The following is a 13861-nucleotide window of genomic DNA, read 5'->3' on the forward strand; positions in this document are numbered from 1 at the left end:
ATAGACCTTTGCCCATTTCCCCATTTTATCAAATCCCAAAAATGGGTCATGTTCCTACCTTGGCATGCTAACAGCAAATCCTGCCAGCGCCCCTCATCCCAGTCTCTCTTTGCCTTTCTTAGGCTAGCTTTATAAGATGCTCTAGACAATTGGATAATACTGTGGTTCCTTGATTTAATGGCTACCACTAAAGCCTTGTGTGCGAGCCTACACGATTCATTATACCATGAGTTGGCTTTAAGGTTGGAGATCTTCCTTATAGGCTTGGTATTAATGACAACGTTTTTCAGCCCAGTAAAAAGCTTGTTATGGATCCCTGATAATTTATCATTAAGAACCTCTTGTGTACCACATTCATTAAGTTTCTTAAGTGGCGCTGAGACAAGTGTCCTGATCCCTAGCCTCTTCCTTTCATCTACGGCCACCTTGGCCCATCGAACCCTTCTCAGATCATTTGCCAGGATTACTTGGATAGGGCAAATATTAGCTTCCGTAGAAAATGTACTACAAAAGCTCCTGTCATTCAGAGTGAGGATCAAGGGATTGTGGTCACTTTCGGGGCGACTTTGAACCTCCATATCTAAAACTAGGGACCATATCTCCACATTCACTAGAATGTAGTCTATGCGGCTTTGAGATCGCCCATTGTCAATGGTTGCCGCACCCCGGGCGTCGGACGCTGTCCTTCCATTGACCGCCTTGAGACCCCATTCCAGGGACAACCCTTTAACTAGGAGGACTACCTCCGTCCATTTTTTAATAGGCTGGAGGTCCAACTGAGGCACACCCCAATGCGCATCCACCTCGTTACTGAGCCTACCATCTTCCTCGTCCAGGGGCTCAAAGCAGGTATTAAAATATCCTGCAATTGATAAATTTGCTTTATGGGCTCCTTCTGCTAAATAAGTCTCTAGTGCGGTAATAACCTGTGAGCACTTACCACCCGGTTGGCCCCTTGCATAAACATTGAATAAGAGTAGGTCTAGGCCTTTTGTTGATGTAACTCTAATGACCAGAATGTCAGGACTATCAAGGTGGATTTCCTCTACCGTTTTCCCCTCGATGTGCCTTACCCAGCAGGATAACCCCCCCCACTGGTCTCCCTCTGTGACCCCTTGTTGCTGGTTTGGTGAAATTTAAATAACCGGCATGAAACACTGGCACAATTGACAAAGTTTCTTGGAATGCCCAAATGTCTACACCTTCAATATAAGAGGACAAGTCGGCTGAAGGAGCCTTTGACTCCAAACTTGCTATATTCCAAGAAGATATGGCCATAGAAGTCTTCTGGGGGGCAGAGTCAAAACGCCCTGGGGTTGCTACGTTTGCCAAATGGGTTCGTCGGGCACCAATGCCACGGGAATTTGGAGGAGGGTAGGAGCTTTACACACTACTGAAATAAGGGGGTCAGGAGACGTGATAACCCCTATCAATTCCTCAATACCTCCATGTACTAAACCCCCCTGTGCATCCGTCCCCTGTCAATCAATTTCTTCAAGTGTGGAAAAAGCCTCAAAACGGTTGTTAAGCTGGATGGAGAAGTCGGGCCTTAAGCAGTCACCCTGTAGGGCACGAGCATCCCTCGGACTAAAAGAAGAAAATTGCATGTAAAAGAAACTTAGGGGCCGAATACCAATGGCAGCCCTATCGAGTGGATCATGACAAGCCATCTCAAGGGTGCGACGAACCAGACCTGGAGGCCTGAAGCTCAAGACCACACAGTCCCCTGGTATGGTTTTTGTGGCATTTCCGACCCACTCAATACGTCTTACCAGTTTGAACTCTTGATATAAGGCATCCCCTAAACCAGTCTTTTTATTTAAATGATGGAAGGCCTTGTTTTTGAGGGTTGACCAGTGCTCATACGAGCCCTGGGTAAGGGGGGGACATTTGCTAAGATTACTGTGTAGGGAGTTGCTTCAGGTGGTAAGTGGAGGTGCCTATCTGTCCAGCCATCATTTCCATTATTTACCTGCCTTCGGGATCCCTCTGTCTCTTGTGGCCTTCGACCGGGTAAAATCTTGTCAGCTCTTGTGCCCAGGGCGGGTGTGCTCCTGGTTCTCCCTGCTTGGTGCTATCCTCTCGCCAGTATTTGGGTATTACCTTTTACACCACCCTATTCCCTGTGAATTTCCCCTACACTAACAGGTATAGTGCTTGTTAAGACCGGCTTACTAGGCTGTGCCGGGGTCACTTGGGGCGGTCGTGCCAAAGCCACTTCAATCTTTGATAATCTAGTATCAACTGAGTATAGTCTTTTAAGTATCGGCTCAAGAAGGGCTGCCAATTGCTCTTTTAGTAAAGTACAAATGTCATCTTTACTCAGTTGAGGATTATTAGAAGTCGTGGGGGGGTTAGCTGTGCTTTTATTGTTAGAATTACCAAAGACAAATACCTAACTAGTACCAATAGGTGCTGTATGAGATTTCTGTATCTTAGCACCTCGCCCCTTTCTTTTTTTGTTTGTGGGTTCTTTACTAGTGGCACCCAACGCCTTCATCCCTCTTGTCTTTACCATGGCTGGGCTGCTCACGTTACTCTGAGACTGAAGGATAGGTGTTCTGGACTAGTGGGGTGCAAACTGGGTGATCTGGACAGGGAGAGAATAGTAGGAGAAACTGCATCTGGGGCTATAAGGGTGATGGGTCGCTGAGCGCATGGTAATGATCCCCTCCTTAAGTGAGTGGGATCAAGGGAGAGTCTACATTGAGTAGCCTCAATCTCATGAATTAATACTGATTCCGCTCTTACAAGAAAGGCATCAAGCGTACCCACCACCCTGTCCCCCACTCTCCTTTTGTCCATAATAGAGGAAGATAAATAACAATTAGAACAATCGAAAATTAATGTCCCACAAACCCGCCCCTTGCAGCAAGTGTGGCCGTCTAAATTTAAGGAGTCTTACTGTTCAAATGTTTTAGATCAGTGGTTCCCAAACTTCTGACTCCTGAGAACCCCTTTTGAGTCACCACTGGAAGCCGGGGACCCCCAAGCAATTTTATGAGTTAAATTTTAAATATTAAAACAGTAATTCGAAAAAAATACACACGTGTGCACACAAAACAATTACTCAAAGTACTATGCATTTTGGGGCCAGATGTACGACCATTTCATTTAGCGCCTCGCAATTGGCGACACATTGCGAGTGGCAAATTGCGAGTCGCTAATTGAAATGTCGCAAATTGGGAGGTTCATTAATATTATTGAGCCTCTCGCAATTTGCGAGCCCATTGGGAATGTCAGCCCTCCCAGTGATGATGGCCTGCTGGGCTCTGCAGGCCACCATGTCTGGGACTGCTTTTAAATAAAGCAGTTAAAAAGAAATGCAGCCCGTTTACCATGCATTTAAAAAAAAAAATAATGTTGCATGCATTTGCAAAGGGGAAGGGGTCCCCTAGGGACCCCTTCCCATTTGCGAATGTATTACCATCTACTAGAAGGAGGTGGTAATTGCGAGTGTTTTGCTCCCGCAAAACATTTGTACATGGTTTTAAGACTCGCTATTTGGAAGGGATTGCCCCTTCCAAATAGCAAGTTGCAAAACCTATTTAGCGAGTCGCAAACAAATTGCGACTCACAAAATAGGCAATGTACATGGTCCAATAGGTTTTTGCATGCGCAAACGGGTTCACGAATCCGTTTGCACATATAAAAATGGATCGTACATCTGACCCCTAGTATTTTATATTGAAGTGATAGCCCTTCTGTCACATGTATTTCATTTGTTTTATAGCATCTCTCATACCATTGTAGGATGCCAGAGCACTTTACATCACACACATATAGAGACATTGAATCATATATGTAAATCAGTGTGTATATAAAATGTTTAAAGAGTGCTTGGTCTGGAAAAGCACAAACTCAGGATTCAGAACATAACACGGTGGCTAGCACTGACTTTAACATTAAAAATGTATTGCCACCCAAATACATCTTTTTAGCAGCATCAGGATAATGAATGACTGGGAAAAAAACATAAGTTACTAACTGGTACTATGCAGTTTGCAAGCAGCTCTTGATTACAGCTTATAGGTCCCTCTGCTACATTACGATTGTCACTTATGAAATGCACAGTAACAAAAGAATCTCAGTGACAAAAGCAGTAACCATGGACCTATGCACATAAAATCTGCTTTTTAAAATGCATGTTACACGTTCTTTGCAGTAGGCACATTAACCCTATGTGCTACATTAGTTAAGTCAAAGGTGCCACTGAACACAACTCTCCTCACGCTCCAGCAGGTACATTAATCACTGGCATTATCTTGACACTTTTATTGTTGCTGGAAAGTTGCTAATTATACAAGAAACTTTTCTCTGCTTTTAAAACTGTTCCCTACGGACCCCCTGGGAATGTTTCATGGACCCCTGGGGGTCCGCGGACCCCAGCTTGGGAAACGCTGTTTTAGATGACAGAGAGGTGACCCTGCCCAGCCTCGTCTGGCCTCGGACGGCCTCAGACGTTCCCGCCCTTGTCCCGGGCTTAACCAGGCACGAACCACGTGCGGTCCCACGACGCGGGGGCTCAGCTCTAATTTATGCGCCTCCGGGCGCGGTAAGGGCAGTGGCGGCTTCCGCCGCTGAGGCTCTTGGGGCTTGTAGTCCCCCTGCTCCACGCCAGTCGCGCTGCGATGGTATGAGGCAGCGGCGGCGGGAGGAGAACCAAGGCGACCCGCAACAGGGAAAACAAAGGCAGCAGCAACAGGGTAGGTGGCCCCTCGCAAAAGTATTCACTGAGCTCCCGCTCCACCGGAGCTCAGCTCTAATTTATGAACCTCTGGGCGTGGTAAGGGCGGTGGCGGCTTCCGCCGCTGAAGCTTTTTGGGCTTGTAGTCCCCCTGCTCCATGCCGGCTGCGCTGCGATTGTATGAGCCTGTGGCGGCGGGAGGGGAACCAAGGCGACCAGCAACAGGGCAAACAAAGGCAGCAGCAACAGGGTAGGAGGCCCCTCGCAAAAGTATTCCCTGAGCTCCCACTCCACCGGGGCTCAGCTCTAATTTATGCACCTCCGGGCATGGTAAGGGCTTAACCCGGCGCGACCCACGCGCGGTCCCGCGACGCGGGGGCTCAGCTCTAATTTATACGCCTCCTGGCGCGATAAGGGCGGTGGCGGCTTCCGCCGCTGAGGCTCTTGGGGCTTGTAGTCCCCCTGCTCCACACAGGTCGCGCTGTGATGGTATGAGGCTGCGGCGGCAGGAAGGGAACCAAGGCAACCCGCAACAGGGCAACCAAAGGCAGCAGCAACAGGGTAGGTGGCCCCTCGCAAAAGTATTTCCCGAGCTCCCGCTCCACCGGGGCTCAGCTCTAATTTATGCGCCTCCGGGTGCGGTAAGGGCGGTGGCGGCTTCTGCCGCTGAGGATCTTGGGGCTTGTAGTCCCCCTGCTCCACGCCTGCTGCGCTGCGATGGTATGAGGCTGCGGCCGTGGGAGGGGAACCAAGGCGACCCGCAACTGGGCAAACAAAGACAGCAGCAACAGGGTAGGTGGCCCCTCGCAAAAGTATTCACTGAGCTCCCGCTCCACCGGGGCTCAGCTCTAATTTATGCACCTCTGGGCGCGGTAAGGGCGGTGGGGGCTTCCGCCACTGAGGCTTTGTGGGGCTTGTAGTCCCCCTGGTCCACGCCGGCCGTGCTGCGATGGTATGAGGCTGCGGCGGCGGGAGGGGAACCAAGGCGACCCGCAACAGGGCAAACAAAGGCAGCAGCAACAGGGTAGGTGGCCCCTCGCAAAAGTATTCACTGAGCTCCCCTGAGAAAGCAAATTCACATTTATTCACATAGTCTTATGGCAATTAAAAAATGTGTTTGGCACTGATTGGGTGTTAAATAGTGTTGGCCATGTGCTCCTTTGTCCATATTCTAATTGAGCCATCCAGACATGTATTAGACTTTAGCTAAGTGGTCTGTGTTTGGATATTCAGCTTTTAACGCCAATGCCATCTGTTTTCTCACTGGCTCATACTGGTGTGTCTTTGGCGAGTTTAGCCTGTGAAGCTTTAGAAGGTTTTATGTCTCAGATCACTAAGCAAATTGCTTATAAAGAGCAAATAGCATCTAGTTACTATGTGAGTATCATGGATCTAAATCAGACTGGGCATGGGTCCTCTAGGACGGTTCAGTTCAAATGATGCCAACTTATGGTTGGGTGAATATTCTGTAATTTTGTAATTCTGAAGTTGTTGAGCTTTGAAGGAGTGCTTTGTCAAGAACTACTGAATATTGGTTTTATTGAGCAGTGTAGGCTTGAGTGGGTATCGTGTTGGCATGAGGCTATTGCGAATAACAAATATGGGTGTGGTTACGTCTTTCAAATAATTTGTGGTGCAAAGATTCATGCTATTGGCATAGATAGTGTGTAGCATCAAAGGGTGCACGGTGATATAGTTGTTTGTTTTCTACGACACAAGGGTTGGTTATTATGTTAAATTTCAGCCCGCTGAAATTTCCTGTTTGGCAGCAATGACATTTGCATCCACTATCTGGTACGAAGGCTCTAGGTCATGGGCAATGAAGAGGTAGTAATTGTTGGTCATTCCGCATTGTAATCTCTTGAATAGGTCAGCAGTTCTAGCAGCTGAATGTTCTTTGCGAATGGTAGCTTTTTGTCTTTTTTGCATTTTTAGAGATTGAGATTTATAAAGGGAAGGCTAGGTGGGGGGAGATTTTGGGGTTCATAGTTAAGTGATTAGGTGTGACATGCTGATGGTGTGTGATCAGTTAATTGGTTGTACATAGAGGTGGTTTATGTTTGAGACTGGTATTCTACTTAAGTTTCAAAGTCGGTTTAGTGTGGTAGTCTTGGTTTTTTGCAGTTTTTTACGATGTCACCCTTACAGTGTTGGGTGGCCTATTAAGAGAAAATTAGACCATTTGTATTCATTTACAGTTCCTCCCAGAGACCTTAGTAACATCATCCACTTTAAAAACTTTCCTCATGCACTACATGCTTCTCAGTCCAAAATGTGGTAGAATATTTTCTTGTGATGTTTGTTTCTTTTTGAAGTATTGATAAAGGAAGCAATAAAGAGCTAAACATACATTTGTTCCCTGATTTTACATGTAGCTCTTTGCCTCTGATTTGAATTGGCCCCTGAGTTTTGCTTCTAGACGTTTGGATAATATCCTGGATTTCACCTCCCTCTTTTCGTCTCCCAGATTTTAGGATAAGTTTGGTGCCTTTCTGCTTGTTTCAGAAATTTTTCTTCATTTCCTATCAAAAGCTACAGGATTGGCAGTGAGATTTTTTACCCTTTGTGGTTTTCTCCTCCCCTGAGACCCTCCTGATCAGAATAGTGACACCTTTCACATATACTGTTCTGTGAAGTATAGTTTGTTGGCTACTAGAGGGTGACACTCTTTCTTTGGACAAACAAGAAGGGGACCTAACAGGTCATTACATCATCAAGTAAGTGTCAGACTAATATCCCCTTTTAAAATCCCTCCTCAGATACTCTCCTTTGCAAAATGGAGTATGACTTTCTCAAAGTGATTTTTATCAGGGCTATCCTCTTATCTTCTGTCATCTTGACCAGTAGTTAGCATTTCTGAGAAACTTCTAAACTTTGCAGCACCTAAAAATATATTTCTGATAATATAAGTTCAAAACATGTGTACTTAAATGCCTACTGTTTGCACTTTTAACCCACTCTCAGTGGCAGATATCACTATATATTGACATCTAAACATACCAGCGCTCGAATAGCATTTGTAATTAGTGCTCATGAAGGGACACAAATAAATGATGAGTTCATATGATAATATCTGATTAGTTTGTTGTATATATTTTCATTCATGTTTCTGCCTCACAGAATACACTAATTATGGCTGTGTTTTGTGGTTACAGTATTCTATTGATAAGGGGGCTTTGGAAAAATACTAGGTGCTCCATGTGGATCAGACTTGCACCGTACAAGTTCCACTACATGGCATTTTCCAAAATCAAACCTGAGAAGGACTAGGCTTTCAAAAGAGCTTATGTGCTTGAAGAGGACATAGGGATCTATAATGGGGATTTGATGCATAAATTGAACTTGATTGTAGTCTCACCATCACTGCCTTTGATCACCATCTACTTTTTCTGTTATGTTGAGTTTGCATAGTATTTTAACCTGAGTTTTCACGTAAACAAACCTCATATATTGAATGCACCAGCTAGGCACTACCGTAGACCACTTCAATGCTTTAAAAATCCTTTTGGCCAGCTCCATGCAATTCTTGGCTGTGACTCACATGCTCGTGACTTCTCCATGTGAGAATCAATTTCTTTTCTGGAACTTATTTACATATCTTTCATCTTTCTAACCTTACTCAGTCTTAGATCCGCAATTTTGATCAGCCACATTTTGCTACTTACTGACTTTATGATTGTCCCAAGCCACCTGCCTGGTTTCCAGATTTTGAGAGACAGCTAGGGATCATTTTGCTGAGAGTGGCTTACCTGAATGATGGTGGCACATTTTGCTTTCATCTTTAGAGACTAATGATAGCATATCCTCAAATGTTTAAGATTTTAACAGTAGTTTTTAAGAATTGACTGTCCCATTTATTTTTCATAAGATAAAGGAAGAGAAAATCGGTATAACTAGCATGTTAGAGGTACAAACTGCAGACTGCGACTCAAATTCAACATTCATTAGAACTTGACTCTAGCGAGCATTTCTTATTTTCAAACTAGGAGATATTCTATACAGAGGTACAGGGAGCTATATGACAGGGAGCAATATTACTGTCTCATATTTAGAACTTCTCTTTGCTTTCAGAAATGTCCATCAAAATGGAGAAATCCCTTTTTTTGTATTTCCTCCTCCCCATAGGAGGCACTCACTCACCAATGATTAAAACCTCGGTCTTGGTAATTCAAATGCCGTAATAATTAACACTGTCCACTGAAGGTGCCCTATCTTAAAGTCACTCTTCTTGTTGTGTCCTTCAGTTGGCCAATGTGATCCCTGTCTTGGTTCATCTCCCTGGAGTTGGGCAGAAATTGTTCAGAGCTCAGGAAAATCTCTTTGACTTCTTGAGGGGCATCATTGCAGAGCATAAGGAGAGCTGGAACCCATACCTGAAGAGGGACTTTATTGATGCCTTTTTGGAGGAAATGGAGAAGGTAAGGGAAGAACCCATAAATTAATTGGCTTTTTACTAGAGGATGAACCCACCTTTGTGTTATACTACCAGATTTTTTCATTGTGTTAATTACGAGGAATGTTGAGGCAGTGGTGATTCAGCCTTGCAAGCACACCCCCTCTGTACAACCTATTATAATTTCATCCATTTCTTCTTTCGCTCCCTTTGGTCATTGACGACAGTCCTCTACCCCATTAATTAATTAGTTCACTGTATCAAGGGACCCTTTTAGCCCACTCAGAATCTGGTGAGCTCTTGGACAATTGCCCCAGTGTGCCTGTTACACTCAAAAGGTGATGGGAGGCTACTTGCAATAAATCTGACCACTGGCAATAGCTCGGTGTAGCACTCCAATCCATTGTTCTTTTGCTCGCTATGCCATCTCCGTTTAGACTCAACTATATGCAAATCAGTCTTAACCCTGTTCCTCATCGCAACAGTCCAGCCTGAACTGCCAATCCAGGTCCTCCCTACATCGAAACACAAGCAACCCAGAAAAGGTTTCGCCCTAGTTATGGGCTCATCAGTCAGGTACAGATTGATTCCAGTGATACAGTGAGCATGGTTCTTAAATCTGGGAAAAACCATGCCGCTTAGGCCAGTACATGAAACACACAAAAGGTGATGGGAGGCTGCTTACAATAAGTCTGACCACTAGCAATGGCTCAGGGTAGCACACCAGTACTTTTGCTCACCAGGGCACCGCAGCGTAGACCCAGCCATATGCAAAACAGTCTTGACCTGTTTCTCATGCGACTTAGATGGCTTGATGTGTAAAATAACAATGGATTGGGATGCCGCCCGAGTGATTACCAGTGGCCGAGTTTAATTCAAGCATTCCACCCATCACTGTTTAGTATACTAACTGTGTCATTCTAAATGGAAAGGGTATGCCATATGTGGGTCCCTGTCACACTGTGTCACTAGATCCACACTGTACCTGGTTGTCTAGCCCATAACTAGGGCGAAACTGGCCCTGGGATGCTTGTGTTCCAATTCAGGGAGGACCTGGCTTGGCAGGTCGGGCTGGACTGTTTCCATTGAGCAGGTTCTAGCTTGATTTGCTGATTGCTGGGTCCAAACTGAAGTGGCATCGATGGATGGATTGAGATGCGGCCAAGGTATTACCAGTAGCTGAGATTAATTCAAGCATTCAAACCATCAGTGCTTTGTATACCCAATGTGCCAGTTTTCACAATGAGTTCGCCATGTCTTTACTGCACCCTTGTGTAGGAGAATACACTTCAATACGATGTCTCATTGCTTTGGAGGTACTTGAAATACTGTTGTTGCTGTTGTGTTGTTTTGTTATCTCATGTTTTGTGCACATAGGTTTGAACACACATTTAAGCAACTTAAAATGATGCACCAACTGTCTTCTTTTGTCAGGAAGGGTTTGTTTTCTTCTATTTGAATAAATATTATCCATAACCTTTAGAGTTAAAACAAATCAACTATTAGCAAATGCAAGATTGTGCTGTGCTTTTCCTGTTTGATGTTGTTCTAGGCTCACTCCAGGGATCATGTGCATTAGTGTTTGCAAACAGCACAACTGCATAAGCATAGATGAGCATGTTTAGCCATGAGCCCTGATTTTAATAACTTGAATGTGTTTTATCAGGTCTCCTTAGACCACTAATCCCACATGAGTCACCCATTCTTATGGTGAGTTTACTGGATTATTCAATCCTTATCATACAATAATCATACTGTAATGTTGTGTGTTATGTGTTTTGTGTTGAATGTTCTTATGACAAAACCATTTTCTGCAATATATATCTAACTGTATGGGGGTTACCATAAACAGTATTGTGAACAAACAATCCTCTGTAGGACTGTTATACTTTATGGAAACTTTGACGGTCGCTTTTCACTGCATCTGGACTCTACATACAGCCTGACCAGAGTTTCATCATTGACTTCAGACCCAATTATACCCAGAAATTGGAGACATTTGCATGAGGCCCCCTTTTTGTTGCACACTGTGCACCTTGAGTGTTGATCATTAGAGCCTTTTTCTTACTCTCATTGCAGCTCTGTGGCCCCTTTGATTATCTACTTTGGGGCACTCACCATGACTCATCCATGGTTCAATACTATCAACGGAGCTTTTGACTACGTAAGGAGCAACAAATAGACCATGACAGAAGCAATCAATACACCTTACAAATATTAATCTAGAGACCCTACAGAGCAAGCTGCCAGCATTGGCAAATGAAATGGCTTCCTCATAAACAGTCAGGCATGCTCTCATATTTTACAGGAAAGACCATTTTTCATAAGATACTATGGGGCATATTTACAAGCAATACAAGGAGAAATAATTATCCTAGCGAATGTCTGGATGCGGGCGGCAGAGCAGCTCTGGTGCTACTCGATCTCCCTGCCACCTTCGATACGGTGCCCCACCAATTACTTCTCACTCGACTCTCAAACATTGGCTTTGTTGGCCCCGCCTGGGATTGGCTATAATCTTTTTTGGAAGAATGCACCCAGCAGGTCTGGATGCCACCTTTTTCATTGGTTGCCAGGTAAATATCTACGGGAGGCCCACAGTGTTCTACTTTGAGCCCTTTGATTTTCAATATCTATCTGACTCCGTTGATTTTTCTGGCAGAGGAGCTGGGAGCAAAAAAAATAGCTTATGCTGACGATACCCAGCTCCTATTTACCTGGAAAGACTCTGACCTGTCGACCGAAACTGCCCAGAAATGTCTTGCGTCGTTGTTTCAGTGGCTTGCACTTGCCCAACTGAATTGCAATGAGGACAAGTCGGAGGTCCTTCTGTATGGTCAGTTCCCACCTGTCTTTAGAGAATCTCTGTGGCCACCTGACTTCACACAACCCAAGTCTGTGGGAGTCCCTGCCAAGAACGTGGGGGTATGGTTTGAAGAAGACCTTTGGTTCTTAGTGCAAATTAAGAAACTCACCGGAGTGTACTTCGGCACCCTTAAATCATTAAGACGATTCTTCCCCCTGCTTCCCAGGCCAGCTAAGGAAACCGTCGCCCGTGCTCTTATTCTTTCTTGCATTGACTATGCCAATGCCCTGTACATTGGCATTCCGGGCTATACAGAAAAAAAAACTGCAGACCATACAGAATGCCACAGCTAGACTTCTGTTTAACATCTCTAGAAGATCAAGCATAAGACAGCATCTTCAAGATCTACACTGGCTTCCTGTGGCCCACAGAGTGCAATTCAAAGCCCTCACTCTGGCCCACAGAGCCATGCACGGTCTTGGACCAATGTTCCTTATGAGTGTTTGCTTTCTATGCTCTTAGCAGGTCTCTGCGCTCAGCCACCAAACACCGGATGGTGATTCCCAGATACCGTAGGATGCGGCTTGGAGGTCAGTCCCTCTCCGTGAAAAGAGCTACAGTATGGAACTCTCTTCCCTTGGAATTACGTTATATTCAGAACTCTAGGCTGTTTAAAAAACAACATAAAACTTTCCTCTTTAACCAGCTGGTTCAAACTCCTTGCTCCGTCAGGTTACAATAACTTTGCGCGCCAGGATACTCACGAGTAATTGTGTACGATATAAAATTACTATAACATAACATAACATTGTGCAGCACACATAGAAAGAGCAAATCACCATTATTGATTGTTTATGTGCAGGAAGGTGTCTCTTCCTGCACATAAACTATTCCCCCTGCAGTGCAGGCACCCTTGCAACATGGTGCAAAAGGGCCTGTGCTGACGCAAAGGCAGGTTTTTTGGAGACAGGGCTAGGGGAAACACAGGGGTGCACTGTATTTTTGTAAATAAGGCTCATCCCTGCATTTTATTTTTTTGTTCTCATCTCACCTTAGACCAAGTCAGATTTTACAAGCCGAATAGTTTGGACCTGGGCAGCCTGTGACTCACTGCTTAGATCTAGGCCCCCATGGCCTACCTCACGTGGTTGAGGTCAGGTGTAATCATTGGACCAGGATTCGACTACCATAGGTCTAAAAGTATTATTAGGTGTAGACGGCATCCCCAAACTAGAAGGGGAGACCAGATGTTTTCAAATACTCCTGTCCTGTCTCCCTGGTCTAGTGGAGCCATATTCAATGCTGCCTTTACCCAGTTTTCCCTATCGGGGGGGATCTGGTCTTTCCACCTTAAGCAGATCTCCCTCCTTGCAAGGATAATAAGGTATAATAGTAACCCCATATCTAACTGCGACAGCGCCTCCCTTATAAAATCGTTTGAACCAAAAATCACAAGATTAACATCCATTTCGAAATCTATGCCAAAAATAGCAGTTAGCGTTTCCCCCACATTTTCCCAGAATAAACTTAATTCTATGCAATCGAAGAATATATGGATGTCGTCTGCTTTATCACAATTACATCTAGGACATTGAGCCTGTTTAGCATGAAAAAGTTATTCCTTTTAAGCCTAGCAGGCTTTATAAATCTGTAAAGTAGTTTTAGGGAGACTTCAAATTGAACTTCTGTGGGGTGTACATGGGGAAGGGGATTCCACACCGACGATTGGGACGGGGTCTCACTATCCTCCGCATCAAGCAATCTTGTATACCAAAGGGATATTTCTTTTTTCCTTGGTTGCTGGTCTTGAAGTAGCTGTTCGAGATCCCAGTTTCCTTTAATTTCTCCCACTTCAGCCTCGTACCATGATCTTAGCTGCAGGTATTTAAACCTTGAGAAGGTCGGACCAATTTTAACTATTAACAGCTCCCATGGGAATACCCCATCTAGGTGCACCAGAGCTGACCATCTCCAC

General features: G+C 44.8%; 1 protein-coding gene across 1 annotated transcript in view; it reads left to right on the forward strand.

The window, feature by feature from the left end:
• LOC147748034 (cytochrome P450 2D6-like) overlaps window positions 1–13861 on the forward strand; it is a 260715-nt gene that overhangs the window by 153436 nt on the left and 93418 nt on the right. Inside the window, exon 5 of the mRNA XM_086958064.1 lies at window positions 8932–9105. Coding sequence (XP_086814190.1) covers window positions 8932–9105 — 174 coding nt within the window. The remainder of the gene's footprint in view (window positions 1–8931; window positions 9106–13861) is intronic.

This window comes from Lissotriton vulgaris, chromosome 1_1 (genome assembly GCF_964263255.1).
Source record: "Lissotriton vulgaris chromosome 1_1, aLisVul1.2, whole genome shotgun sequence".
NCBI classification, from domain to species: Eukaryota; Metazoa; Chordata; class Amphibia; order Caudata; family Salamandridae; genus Lissotriton; species Lissotriton vulgaris.